This window comes from Lactuca sativa, chromosome 6 (assembly GCF_002870075.4).
Source record: "Lactuca sativa cultivar Salinas chromosome 6, Lsat_Salinas_v11, whole genome shotgun sequence".
Lineage (NCBI taxonomy): Eukaryota > Viridiplantae > Streptophyta > Magnoliopsida > Asterales > Asteraceae > Lactuca > Lactuca sativa.
In genome coordinates, this window is record NC_056628.2 from 25,927,631 (window position 1) to 25,941,724 (window position 14,094).

Here is a 14,094-nt window from a genome sequence, read left to right on the forward strand (position 1 = left end):
ACCTTCCAGTTCTAACTCTGATACACACTGATATACACACAACATAAATCACATAGAAATAATGCAGTGCAACACATCACATAAATAGCATACAATAACTCTGTCACATAACTCTAATTACCACTCAAGGTAAAGTATAGTGAGAAGACTCACCTCAGATGTCTCAGTAAATCTCTGACTCGGTAGAAATATGGTATAGCCTCCGCCTAATCACATAAGTAAATACTCTCATAAATATAACTCTCGAGACTAGACTTAACCCTCTCTTGGCACCCTCAGAAGGGTAAAAGACCATTTTACCCATCTCTTAACACAAAGACCCCAGTGTTGACCAAACCCTCAAAGTCAACAAAAGTCAACGGTCAAACTTTGACTCGACTCGCCGGGTACATATGGGCGACTCGGCGAGTCTACACGTGTCCACTATCCCTCTAGTCTCGCATGACACGTCGAGTCTTTCCCCTGCTCGACGGGTTACACCTGGCATGAATCGCGGGGCCACCCCGACTCAACTCGCCGAGTCCCATTATGAACTCGGCGAGTTCCGCCTTGAACTCCAGTCCTCTATTTCCCTCTGACTCACCGAGTCATTCCCCTAACTCGGCAAGTTACTCACTGAGTGAACTATGGGAAACCTTAGCCCTACTCGTCGAGTCTGTTCTTGGGACTCGACGAGTTCATGCCATGCTCAAGCTCAACTGACCTCCTGAGGTCAGATCCGTTCCTCTAACCCATAGATCTGGCCTCCTTAAGCAATATAAACACGTAAAGTCTGGATCTTGATGCCCATGCAAAGACCCAATGGCTCTATTTGAAGAAATGGCCTCAATATGTCACCCTAAGCTCATATTACCCAATGTCACCCCATAAATATCAAGGATTTAAGGTCTCTGGACCTCTTTGGATCCAGATCCGAAGCCTCAACACAAGAAGGGACCAATTGCACCATCATTCATACTCTAAATGGGCTAGAAACCCTAACTCTCAAGGATTAACACCCAAAACTGAAGAAGGATCGAATATATACCTCAATATGAAGTCCTTAGGCTCTGAAATCCACATAATAGCACCCTTTTCAGCTCCCTCTTGCCTTGGTCACCTTCTTCTCGCAAAACACCCACACAATGATCAAAAATGGCCTCTTCTTCCTCACAAACGCTCTAGATCGCTTAGGGTTTCACTTAGGGGGCCGGTAGCCACAATTGGTGGCTATAAGCCCCTTTAAATAGGTCTTAATCCCCGGGAATTATGGCTTCATTAAACAGCGCGGACTCGCCGAGTCCACTACTCGACTCGCCGAGTCCGGTCATTAACCCGGATGAAATTCGCGACTCTACTCGGCGAGTCTAAGCATCAACTCGCCGATTCCTTCCAAAATCTCCAAAATAAAGAATAAATAATGTACCTGAGAATCCGGATGTTACATGAGCTGTGAAAATATGATATCATAAAAAATTAAAATTAAGTAATCGTGATTTGATATGTAAATATGTTAATATTATATTTTATTTATATAAAAATATGAGTTTTAGTATTTCTTTAATATATTTTTTTGAATTATCTAATACTAAAATTTTCAGATAATAAATTACATCTGAAATATACTACCTCCGTCCCAAATTGATAGTCTACTTTTGATTTTTGGAGTCTTTTTTCTTCAACTTTTACCTTAAATACTTTTGTTTGTTATGGATAATACTTTATACAAAATATATGAATGGATTGTATTTTAAATGTTTTTTCATTGTTTTAAGTTTTATCAAGTAATATATAACACAAATAAAAATAATTAAAATCAAATTTGAAGAAGAAAGACTTCAAAAATCAAAAATGGACTATCAATTAAGACGAAGGAAGTATAATTATTCAACCCTCGGTAAAAAAAACAAAATAAAATCAAAACAACATGAAGTTGGTGGAACAAACTATATAGTGAGTGAAGTTTTTAACTTTTAAGTCTTTTTCTTTTGTTTTTAAATAATTGTGGTGGCCATGTTTTAGTCAACAGAGCAAGTCTAATCTCCCTCATCCCAAAAGGGAGCAACTATGACGAACGACACCTGCAACTTCACTCTCACTCACCAAAACAGTGAAGAATCATCATCCTTCTGTTGGTGGAAATCAATCCCAGAATTCAAATCTCCATATGATTCATCATCATCATCGTCGTCATCGATGTTCAAGGTACTCAGAGAAATGGAGAGGTTGCGAATGATCAGTGAACAAGGTGTGGATGAACTTAAACACAAGCTCATGATCTACAAATCCGGTGATTTTTGGCTCCCAATTGGTGGAATCAAGAAAGAAGAAATGGATATTCCTCCAATAATTACTGTTTTGTTGGTTGGATTATCCGGCTCTGGGAAAAGCTCGCTTGTGAATTTTATGTACAGTGTTCTTGGCAGATCTGGACTCATCCCATTTTCCCAAACTTCAAGTACGTTCGTATTTTTCATTTCACTTCCCGCCTTAATTCCTAAATCCGTTTTCATATTTCCATTTCGAAACGTCGATTGCAGATGAATCATCGAATTATTCAACTATGATACTTGAAGAGCACAACGTGTTACGATCACAACGAAATGGGTTTTGTGTTTACGATTCAAGGGGTTTGGATTTGGATCGAATGGAAGAAGGTATAGAGGAGATTAAAGAGTGGATGACGAACGGAATCCGCCATAATCAACCATGTCGCTTCGGAGAAGATGATGTGGGGTTGAGCTTAAATTGCTCCTCCGGTGGGTTTGTGAAGCGGAGAGTGAACTACGTGGTGGTGGTGGCGAATTTGGCCGACGTTTACAAGGCCTTCTTCTCCGGTGGCGATCTTAAGCCAGTTTTGGCCATTAAATCTCTTTTTCACTGTTCTTCCATAAGGACATCAAGTAAGTACATATACACAAAATACTATTTCATCACACTTCCATGCATCTACTTTCCATTACACATCTTTTACCAAATTTTTATAATTTGTTTTCACTGATAATTATTATCAAAAGACAAAACTATAAAATTGGTCCCTGTGGTATTAAAAAAACTTTGGATAGGATCCAAAAAGTTTTCGACTTGCATGGAAGGTCCAAAATAAGGAATTTTCTTTGATTTTAGTCATAAAAAACTTGAAATGTCTATTTTGCCCTTTTAATTTCCTTTTTTATATTATTTTACCATTTTCGTAACAAATTAATAATTAAAAAATAAAGAATTGCCCCACTCACCCTTTACTCCCACTGTATGCACCATTTCTCTCTCTCTCTCTCTCTCTCTCTCTCTCTCTCTCTCATCCGGTCGTCTTCCTTATCCCTTCTATTATTTCTACCTCATCTATGGTTGTTTCCCTTCTTTGTTACACCAATAAACCAATTCACACCATTGTAAATCCTATAAAAAACTTTGAATAAATATCGTCTCCATCAGATTGGACAAGGAACAGACGAATAAAAGACAGATCGACGGGAGCTGAGGTGCAGATGGGAAATCGCAAGAATGGGCAAGGGGGTCCATCGAGACCGAAGACCCTTTGTGGGTTTACTCTTCGTCTTTACTGATCGGGAAAGAAGAAACACGAATGGAAGCAGTCACAATGGTGATCTGGTGGTCAAACAGATCGCGAGAAGGAGTCGATCTCCGACGAACTCCCCTAAGCTCTTCGCTCGTTGTCGGCAGTCACAAATTGAGGGGGAAAGGGAACAGACTTGATTAAAGGGAGAAGGAGGAAGAACGAAAGCAGAACATGGGTGGTGCGGTGGAGGTTTGGTCCATCACCAAAATGAAACAAGAAACGAAGGCAGCTTACGTTGCTGGGTGACTGTTACAACGAGTGGGCTGCTCCGGTGGCCTCCTTGGTTTTTCTCCTTCTATTCCATTGGCAAAACACGAGAGATAAAGGGAAAGAAACACCAATGTAGCAGCAGAGGGAAGTGACGACTCTGAGGGGTGTTTGGTTGTTTCCGATCGACAGGAAGGAGGGCTGGAGGAGGGTTGTCGATTCTCCTTTTTGTTGTCGATGGTGTAGAGAGAGAGAGAGAGAGATAATTATTTTTTCTTTTCTTTTTATTTTTATATTAAAATAGTATTTGAAAAATATAAAAAATATAAAAAGAAAGTAAAAGGGTATAACCGTCATTTTAAGTTTTTTTGGACTAAAAATACAGAAAAACCTTGATTTTGGACCTTCTATGCAAGCGGAAAACTTTTTGGACCCTATCCAAAGTTTTTTGAATACCACAGGGACCAATCTTGCAGTTTTGTCTTATCAAAAAGTATAATTTATTATTTAGATTTGAGTAAATTACTGAAATCGTCCTATGGGTTGATCAAAATTGCATGTTTGGTCCCTAACTTTTATTTTGCACTCGGATCGTCCCTATGGTTTGATTTTGTTGTGTTTTTCGTCTCTATGGTTTTGTCAAAATTGCACATTTGGTCCCTAACTTTATGTATGCAAGGGACAAAAAAACGCAACAAAATAAACCATAGGGGCGATCCGAGTGCAAAAGAAAAATTAAGTACCAAAATGCAATTTTGACCAAACCATAAGGACGATTTTATTAATTTACTCTTTAGATTTTGATAAATAATTAAACAAGGTCTCATTCACGTCAATGGTACAAGTTTTTCACCTTCAATTGTACGGCAAAAGTGGAAGATGCACATGTGATGCAAGTGAGTCCAAACGTTTTTTCTGGATCACTTGTACAACAAAAATGGAATGTAACATTTCTTTCTCTCAAGAATTTTATATTTTTTTCTCAAGAAATCTTAGTCTAACAATTTTTCATCAAGTTAAATTATTGTTATTTTAGTACTATATTTTAGTACTTTACGGGTACTTTTACATTTCACACTTCATCGAAATGTTGGTTCAATGCTTCAATAAACTCAATATATGTAATTCCATAGTTATCATTTTTAATCTTTGATATCAAATATCAGATTCAGACCCAATCTTGATCCTAACACATGGTGATACTTTAAAACCCATCGAGCGGATAAATGGTCGAATCCAAATTTGTAGCTATCTAGGGATACCAGTAACAACGGGTGCATATGACATAGCATGCCTAACAGAAGAAGGTATACTACCAGAAGAATCTGATCTTGTTACATATTTTGCATTGACTGAAGCAATTTATCGGACCCTATTACAATCTGATCGAACACATTCCCCAAAGAAGACATATAAACATCGGATTGTATATATCTTGTCACGAGTCATGTGCTCCCTTGCTTGGTTCTTTGGTATGCTTTCGCATGTGTTTCAAAAGTTGGGTGATAAGAAAAAAAATGGTTAATTCGATGAACATGTTATCTAAAAAGACATGTTAATTGCTACTTTTATATTCGAATATTATTTGGTTAGGATTTTTAATTGATTGTGATTATGTAGGTATTAATGAGCATTTTATTTTATTACCTTGTTTTTCTAAGTTGACAATATGTATGTATTTATTTCTTCTTTTATTTTGTTGTATATCTTTGTGGGTTAGTAATGTATGCACCAAATTGTGTTGTCATTTGATGTTTGATTGTGTTGTATTAGAGCACTTATTTGTGCTAATTGATAGGGAAAGGCAAAAGAAACATAAATAGCTCGAAGATGGGTATTTGCGTGTGTTTTGAGAGTTAGAAAACAAGGGATCCATGGAGATTGACTATCAAAAATGATGTTTTGTTCTCCTTTGATATATACAGATGTCAAAAAAAAGAAAAAAAAAAAAAAAAGAGGCAAAATTTTGTAAAATAACAGCTAGTTGGACACTAGCAAAAGAGAACAATACAAGGGATATTAAGGCAAGAAAGGGTTTTGAAGCCAACGAACCCAATTCAGTGTAGCCTTAACGCTACGAAAAGAAAACAAACTAAAGGAACTACAATATTATCAAATATGTACTCTTTTCTATACTTCCGGACTCCAAAAAGAACAACGTTTCGATAACCCCACAATACCAAAACCATAGTCGACAAAATGACACCCATACCAACTTGTCTTAAGTGAATCGATGGCTAACTATCAATCCAATTAGCCATTTGAATAACATTAAGAAAATATAGAACTAACACATCTAATCAATCCATCACCCTATGTCTGAAGAGCAATGACACAACTAAATAAAGGTGATCAACATTCTTCATAACATTCCCACAATCGAATATGTAACGCACGTAGATCCGGGCTAGCCAATTTAGAGATAATAGGGGTTGTAAACGACTTTTCGACAAAAGATTATTTAGAATAAATAATATTAACCAAGTTGTAGAATATGTCTCAAGGGTTCCGTACATATAAAGAACGCCGAAATCCGAGTTATAACGAAGAAGTTATGGCCCGTCGAAGTTTTTCGGCAAAACCGGCACGACACCGTGAGACGTAAATAGTGAATTTACGATAGAAGAATTTTTGGCCTTAGTAATATAAACCAAAGTTGTAGTATACGTTAAACGGAGAACATCAATAAAAAGAACGTCCAAATCTGACTCTGTATGAGGAAATTATGATTTTTCTAAGATTTGGCATAGCAATGCACGGCCCGAAACTCAAATTTTAGTTCGAGCGGTTTTTGGCTTACGCAACCTTAATGAGAGTTGAATATATCATTAATAGGAACTCAAAGGTAAAAAGATAGATGAAAACGGAGTTCGTATGAAGGAGTTACGAATTCTCCGCGGTCATTTTAACAATCTAATCTTCTCCTACTGTTAAATTTAAGATCGGTCGAGAACTAGCCGACGGAGTCTAAATGAAAGTTGTAGATATTGTTTTTACCTACGCGTGAAAAAAAATAACGTCGAAAACGAAGTTCGTATGCGAAATTTATGAATTTTTGAAAATCGGTTGATTTCCACCTTGTGTGCGTCGCCACGTGTCAGCACTAGGCGAAGCCTTGGAGCCTACGCAACACCACGACATGGTGAGGGCCACCACGATGTGGTGACGCCCCTGGAGGCCTATAAATAGAGGCTCGAGGTTGCCTCTTTTTCTCACACCTTTCCCTACTTCTTTCTCTCTCTAAAACATCTCTCTAAGCCCTAAACCCCCCCCCCCCCCCCCAAAAAAAAAAAAGCCTAGGGAACCCCCTAGCACGAGGTGGAAGCCCCGGAGCGCCTAACGGCTCTAAAAAGAAGAGCCTTCAGCTCAGAAACTCTGCTTTGACGGAGCCTAGTTTCCAAGGAAACCTGGTGTAAGTGAGCTATACCTACCCTATCTTTAGTATAGCTTATGTTTTAATATAGTAACGTTATTAGGAACTTATAATGAGTATTTGGGCTATTATCATGAGTTATATAAGAGTGTTTCTTAACGCTTATATAATAGTAATAATATCTAGACTATTAATTAGTCGCGGTTAACGTTAGGCTAAACTCTAGTGGTAATGATACTAGGTTTTTCCCGAGGGAAATTGTTTTAACAGTAATGAAGTGTTATCCGAGTACCGAGTCATCACCTTATCAGGTGAGTGCATGGTCCCTTTCATCTTACACATAGATATGAAGTATTTTATATAAATTACATGCTATGTGTGCATATTATCTGAGTACTTGTTGTCTATGCTAGATGAACGATTTTATGCATGTTTTAAATGATTTAAACTGTATATGTATTTTATATCTACGATAATGTTGAGGTAAAACATGGGTAGGTGTAATAGATGGAATATGAGTGGATGATGAGTTGAGAGGTGTTATAGACCACGAGGTGAGGGTGAGAGGTGGACGATGTGAGAAGCCTTTTCCCAATGATGGCCCCGTCATTCAGCATAGTATGGATGACAACCACGGACTATTCTAGACAGTCTAGTGGAACACTAGCAGGGTCGCAACCTGTAGGTGTTATGAACGATGTGTTCACCCGGTGTACTCTAAACCTAGGTGATCATGCAGACTTGATGCCTAAACCCTGGTGATCATGCAGACTTGATGTCTAAACCCTGGTGATCATGCAGACTTGATACCTAAACCCTGGTGATCATGCAGACTTGATACCTAAACCTTGGTGATCATGCATACTTGATGCCTAAACCTTAGCTACTATGCAGACTTAGTGCCCGTTGTGTAAACCGTGACAACGATGGACTTTGTGCCGATTCCTTAGGATGATCCTTAGGAATGAATGAATGAGGAATAGCTCATTCTTAGGGTAGATCCTTAAGACTAAAGAAGATAATGGGGATGGGTAATTGAGTTGATTGTTTGATTGTTTAAACATAATAATTATATTATTGTGGGTTGAAAACCCTATGTACTCACCAGATTTCCCATCCTGACCCACTCAGTTTATTTATATCACAGGTGTTGATATGAAGTCACATTACACTGAGAGATTAAAGAGATGCAGATCACTAATGTAAATAAATGTAAGTTCCGTTTATGCTTATGTTTCTGTATTGACGATGACATCCCAAACGTTTTAAAATGAATAAAATACGTTTCTTCGAAAATGTTTTGATAATGTATTTATCGTGTTTTTCTGGGAACAAATTCCGCAACATTTTTATGAAAAGAAGTACTCTGATTTTTACAAAGCATAAACAAAATCGGTCTTTTTTGCCCGTGAAAAATGGGGATGTCACAGAACATAAAGTAAAAGGGGTATCTAACCCCTTATAACCCAATCTATCATGGGTAGGCAAACGATTCAACAACAATATCCAAATAAACACAATAATTTTAATTAGGACCTTGGAATTCCACCTACTAGTAACATGAAGGAAAAGAATTCAAGGATCATCAATACGGACTCTAGTTGATCTAACTGAAAACAAATCAAAAGAATTATGATTCCACCTCTAAGAATCTTTGCTAGAAGATAAAACCACGTTGTTGAGGACCTAAATCATAGTTGAGAACTGATGACTCTCGGTAACCCCTTATCGGATGTCTCCAAGCAATGCTCCAACCATTATCACCCTAAAAGGATTGCACATAGCCCTCTTTTTTAGTACATAAGGCATAAAACTTATCAAAACGGTTTTTAAAAGGTATATCCCCATACCTCACCTCATGCCAAAATAAAGTCTGATTATCATCCCCAACAATATGCCTTATATCCAAGAGCAAGATAATTCTTTTGTCATGAAGATGGTTAATAGAACTGACAATGGAAGACCAAATAGTCAAATACTGAAACAATACCCAACCAAACGATTAGACCCCAAAGCAACATCAAGACCATGACATTCTTTAATAACCTTCACCCATAAATCTTCCACTTTAGATAAGAATCTTTAACGCCACTTATACGATATAGTAGCACTAAAATCAGACATGCTACCAACATAAAACCCACCATGCTCTCTAGAATTAAGAACCACATCCCATTTAACATAGTTTTATCTTTTTATCATCATCATCAACCCCAACAAAAATTAGATCTAATAGAATCTAACTTCTTCAAAACACCACGAGGAATCACAAATAATGACATATAAGGTTGGAGGGAGTGGTGTCACACTTCCTCATTTTGTCACACTGTCACGTAGACATAAGAAACAAAGAGTTTCGAAGTTGTCCTCCTAACATTAACTTTCTCAATTGTCATAGAGATAAAAACCATAGAATCACCAAATGTTGTGCTTACTAAATACTAACATATAGTTATTCAATATGATCCATAAACAACAAGTTATCCAATATTATACTATGATATTACCTTTCTTACATATAAATATCAAATTATTAATATCTGAGATATTGGATAATATGAAAGAAGGTTCTTTTTGTCCCAACATTGATAGAAGATAAAAAGATAGAATCATAGAATGATCTCCAACTGCCCCAGTCAAAAAAGATTTTAAGTGTTTATTCTTACTTTTATTCACTTGCTTTAGATGTAGAAAAATGTTAGTTGAAACATTGGAGAGTATGTGTGTAATTGAAGAGGGGAGGGGGGGAGGAGGCTTTGAGAGGTTAGTTTTTGTTATTGTAACAATTTATCATATAATGAATTTTTCTCTCTAGAGATTTGTGTTTTTTTCTCCAGTTTTGAATTTTTCCATGTATATTATTGTGTTATTATTTACTAGGTGATAAATGTTGGATTAGTGTCTAAGTCCATAACTATTTTGGTATGTACTTGACCCGATGGTGCATGGTCCTTTTGGGTTGCCTTCACCAAAGCAACTTGATAGGATGAATTATGGAGAGAAAGGATTAAATATGATTTATTAATATATTATGAGAATAATATATTAAAGGAGAAATCATATTGTTTAATTAATAAGAATTAAGTTTGTGACTAAAAGAGATTAATTAAACTTAAGGGACTGGAATTGTAATTATAAGATAATTGCAATTGGGCCATGGATTGCCTTATATTATAAGGTTGGACGAATTCTATGGGGAAATCCATTAGAAATCGTCCAAGGCCTTTAAGGAAAGGAGTCCATGGGTTGCTTAGGGCTTAAGCATCCAAACTAGGGTTTCCTTGTTAGATAACCCTAATAGCCTCAATATATATAGAGCCCTTATGCCCCAAAAACGTGGACAAGCTTCCTTATAGGGTTTCCACACGTTTTGGGCAGCCTCCTTCTCCTCTCCTCTTCATCCTCTTGCTCTTGGTGTTTGTGAACCATTAGAGGAGTGACATTTGTGACTCTAAGCTTTCTAAAGTCAATACAAGAAGGATTTGAGATTGTTATTGCTACATAACAATCAAGGTATGATCTAAACCCTAATTATATGTTATATTGATTATCATATGCTAGAATTAGGGTTTATAGTCTTGGATAACTTGCATGTGGAATAGAGAAACCTAGATCCAAGCATTAGGGTTTGTATGAGCACATAGGATGTTCTTATGACCAAAACCCATCAGTGGTATCAGAGCCTTGATTGGTTTCTATTGTATTGATGCCTTGGTTATTTGTTCGAGCTTCAAAAATCGATTTTTTGGCCCCCTGTCCGATGAACTCGGCAAGTTCCAATGTGGACTCGGCGAGTAGCTCCAACTCGGCGAGTCCATAGAGGAACTCGGCGAGTTCGAGCGTCAGAAGGAGGTTGTTTCAGGATTTTTGCCTATTTTGACTTAGGATAATTGCCATAATTGTTTAAAATTAATAAAATTCGAATTTTATTGATTCCTTATGATTATCCTTGTCAAAATAAAAGATTTTAGTCATCTAATTAGATAATTGTTACCTAATTTGATAAATGTTAAGTTATGGAAATTATTTGATCATTATCTTGCAAGAATTTGAACTAGATCTAATTAGATAACCACCAATTATAGTTAATTGCCTTATTTGAATTATGTGATCTAGAATATTCTTGACAAAGTTTGGAAAAGTTTCAAATTAATCCCTTTAGGTTTTATAGTTTAAATTAGAACTCAAAAGTTCTGTTTTGAAATTTAAATAGTTGAAACCCTAATGTTTTGAAAAGGTTTCAAAACTTGCCCTCAAGTTTTGGAATCTAAATTTTGATTAAAAGTTTAAATCATACCCTTATGGTTTTATTAATTAATTAAGGTGTATAATTAAAAGATGTTTAATAAATCCATAAAAGTTTAGGTTTACAATTTAATTGAATTAAAAGTATAATTGTTAAATTTGACAACCTAGTATTTTAAAAAGTGTAAAATACACCCTATACTATATATAACATTAAAAGTCTAACATTATATATATGTTTGAGTAAAAATCAGTCTTACCGTTAGTAGGCCTCATTCATGAAGCTAGTCTATAAGGGGTGTTTAAGGAAATTGCCTATAAAATGGCGATTGAATGGGTATCCACTCTTACCCACCGCACTCTTGACTAGTGGAGGGTCGTTAGCCGAACGGGTAGGCTAGGACAAAACCTTCCATTATAAGTATAATGAAGTACAAAAGTAACTAAATATTTTACAAATTCCCAATCTTAGTTACTTAGGCAAAAGTGAATTGATGCAATTCCATGAAATTACACTTTGTGCCCTTGCAAAGACGTTAGTGGAGCGTGTGTGGTTAACCGACACACTAAATGGTTCTAAGCAAAGGTAGCAAAGGGTGACTCAATGTTTGTCATAGTTCGGTGGAGCGTGTGTGGTTTACCGGCACATCGAATAGGTGACTGTAACATGTGAGGGCACCATGTAAGTTTGCATGGTTATTCACACCCGCTTTGTGATCCTCGGCATCCCAGTCACAAACTAGAGGGGCATATCGAGATTTAAACATGCCATTGAAAAGTTCAATGAATCTCAAAGGATCTAGGAGTTTTCATAAATTTAAAACTTAAATTTCTTTTTCATTTTTTTTAATAGTGGAAATTAGTGAATCGTCATTCACTTACCTTCAAATATTCTGCAACTAGATTACGACATCCCTTTTCTAGGTTGTAGCATATTGTGTTGGGTCTTAGCCTTAGTATCTCATTTGGGTGATTTACTAAGGACTCAATCAATCAACTAACTTGAATTTGTTTTCTCCCGTATTGTAGATGTCAAAGTTTGACAACTAAGGTCTTCCCAAATCCCGTGGAACAAGCATTCCGCATGAAGATGATATTCCACGATTCGATCGAGGAACAAGAGATCATACTTCTCTTCCTCCACCCCCTCCAATTATTCTCACTAACCCACAAGTACGAAGGCTTGAAAAGTTCAATCTCACTCAAGCCCTTTTGGCAAGTAAACATGAAGAGGGAAAGTCGGTGTGTGCACACGTCCTAGGGATGAAGTCACACATTGATAGGTTAAGAATGTTGGGATCCGTTGTCTGTGAGGAGATGGCTGTTGATTGGGTCTTCAGTCACTTCTTAACTCATATAGTGAGTTCATAAGAGAGTACTATATGATGAACTGCGACGTGACCCTTATAGATCTCACCTATATGCTTATTGCCATTGAATCAGCAATGGTTTGGCGCAATAGAAAAGCAAAGTTGATTGGTGAACCTGCCTTCAAGACCTCTATGGATATAGACAATGGCAACGAAAGACATGTTATGATCGAAAAGTTTGATCATAAGAGAAAGGCAATGTTTGAAGTAGTTCCATGTCCTGTTCCAAAAGAGTCAATTTGCTTTTATTGCCAAGAGAAGGGGCATTGGAGACGAAGCTGCCCCATTTACCTAAGAGATCTAAGAGATGGGAGAGTCAAAACGTATGGCTCTGCTTTAGGTAAAATCCATTGACTAACTCTTTTAAGCTCCTATTCTAGATTCTTAATACATAATGTGATAAGATTACAATTGATGTTTTGTAGGATCGAAGAAAATAAAGGAAGCTTAAGGGAAGAAGTGAGCAGAATCTAACCGTGAAGAAATGGATTTCGATCGCATTACTTGAAGATTAGATTCTTGAGATACTACTTAGAGTTAGAATTAGATTGCCAAGAAATATGTATTAGCATAGTTTTTCAATGAATTGCATTGTAAGGACGAATTTTTCCGCAATAAAATAAATTTTGATTTTATATTATTTATTTATCCTTGCAATGGCGTGTATGAAAAATTGATGTTTGAATGTTTGTATTGTTAGCAATAATGGATTTGATTCTTAATTATGGAGATGTCAAAAATTTACCAAATAAGGAGAGTTTCTCATCGCCCAAGTTTCAAATGGACAGAAACTTGGAATCATGCAACTTGGTTGCACGATGAATGAGAAATTTCATGTTTGGAAATTAGACTAATTCATTGACAAAGTGTCAAGTGAAGGACTAGGATATCGACTACACAAAGTTGCGTGTTGATCAAGTCTACCATAAGAGTAACAAAGATATTCGTCATGATAAATATGATTATACTTATAAGATTAAGTGTAATTTTGAATTGATTGAAAAAGTTTAAGTCAATAGCAGAACGAATAAGAAGAATCAAGTAGGCAGAAAGATAAAAGTTTCTCCATTCTAAGAAGAAGGGAGAGTACCTTTTATGCTTTATGATAAGTCTTAATGATTAAGAACCATATATCAATTGATCCTATAAGTGAGTCTTAGTACAATTGTATGTCTAAGAAGAGGAATCAAGAATTGAAGAAATGGTTAAATCAAGAAGTCAATCATACTTCGTTCCAAAACAAGTCTTAGAGTTAAGATTGTGGAATTGAGTGATAAGTATTAAGAAGGTTTATAACATTCATCAAATGTAGAAAGTTGTGATGTCTTTGATAAGACAAA

At 36.4% G+C, this 14,094-nt stretch overlaps 1 protein-coding gene across 2 annotated transcripts; it reads left to right on the top strand.

The window, feature by feature from the left end:
* The first annotated feature begins 1,973 nt into the window (after positions 1-1,973).
* Positions 1,974-5,460, top strand: LOC111895153 (uncharacterized). Of its 2 annotated transcripts, none has more exons than XM_042895685.2 (3): positions 1,974-2,437; positions 2,520-2,882; positions 4,612-4,841. In XM_042895685.2, exons 1-3 carry the CDS (start codon positions 2,047-2,049, stop codon positions 4,800-4,802), a joined length of 945 nt encoding a protein of 314 aa, XP_042751619.1. In that variant the 5' UTR covers positions 1,974-2,046; the 3' UTR covers positions 4,803-4,841. The 2 variants fall into 2 exon arrangements, with proteins under 2 accessions (XP_042751619.1, XP_023747017.1); XM_023891249.3 differs by lacking the exon at positions 4,612-4,841 and adding an exon at positions 4,933-5,460 and having other exon boundaries at positions 1,977-2,437.
* Positions 5,461-14,094: the final 8,634 nt, after the last annotated feature.

Excerpts from the sequence above, each read along its gene's own strand:
- LOC111895153 (XM_023891249.3), top strand. The coding sequence starts at position 2,047 with ATGACGAACGACACCTGCAACTTCACTCTCACTCACCAAAACAGTGAA. Across the intron at positions 2,438-2,519 it reads CCCATTTTCCCAAACTTCAA|ATGAATCATCGAATTATTCA; the intron begins GTACGTTCGTAT and ends CGTCGATTGCAG. Across the intron at positions 2,883-4,932 it reads TTCTTCCATAAGGACATCAA|ATTCAGACCCAATCTTGATC; the intron begins GTAAGTACATAT and ends ATCAAATATCAG.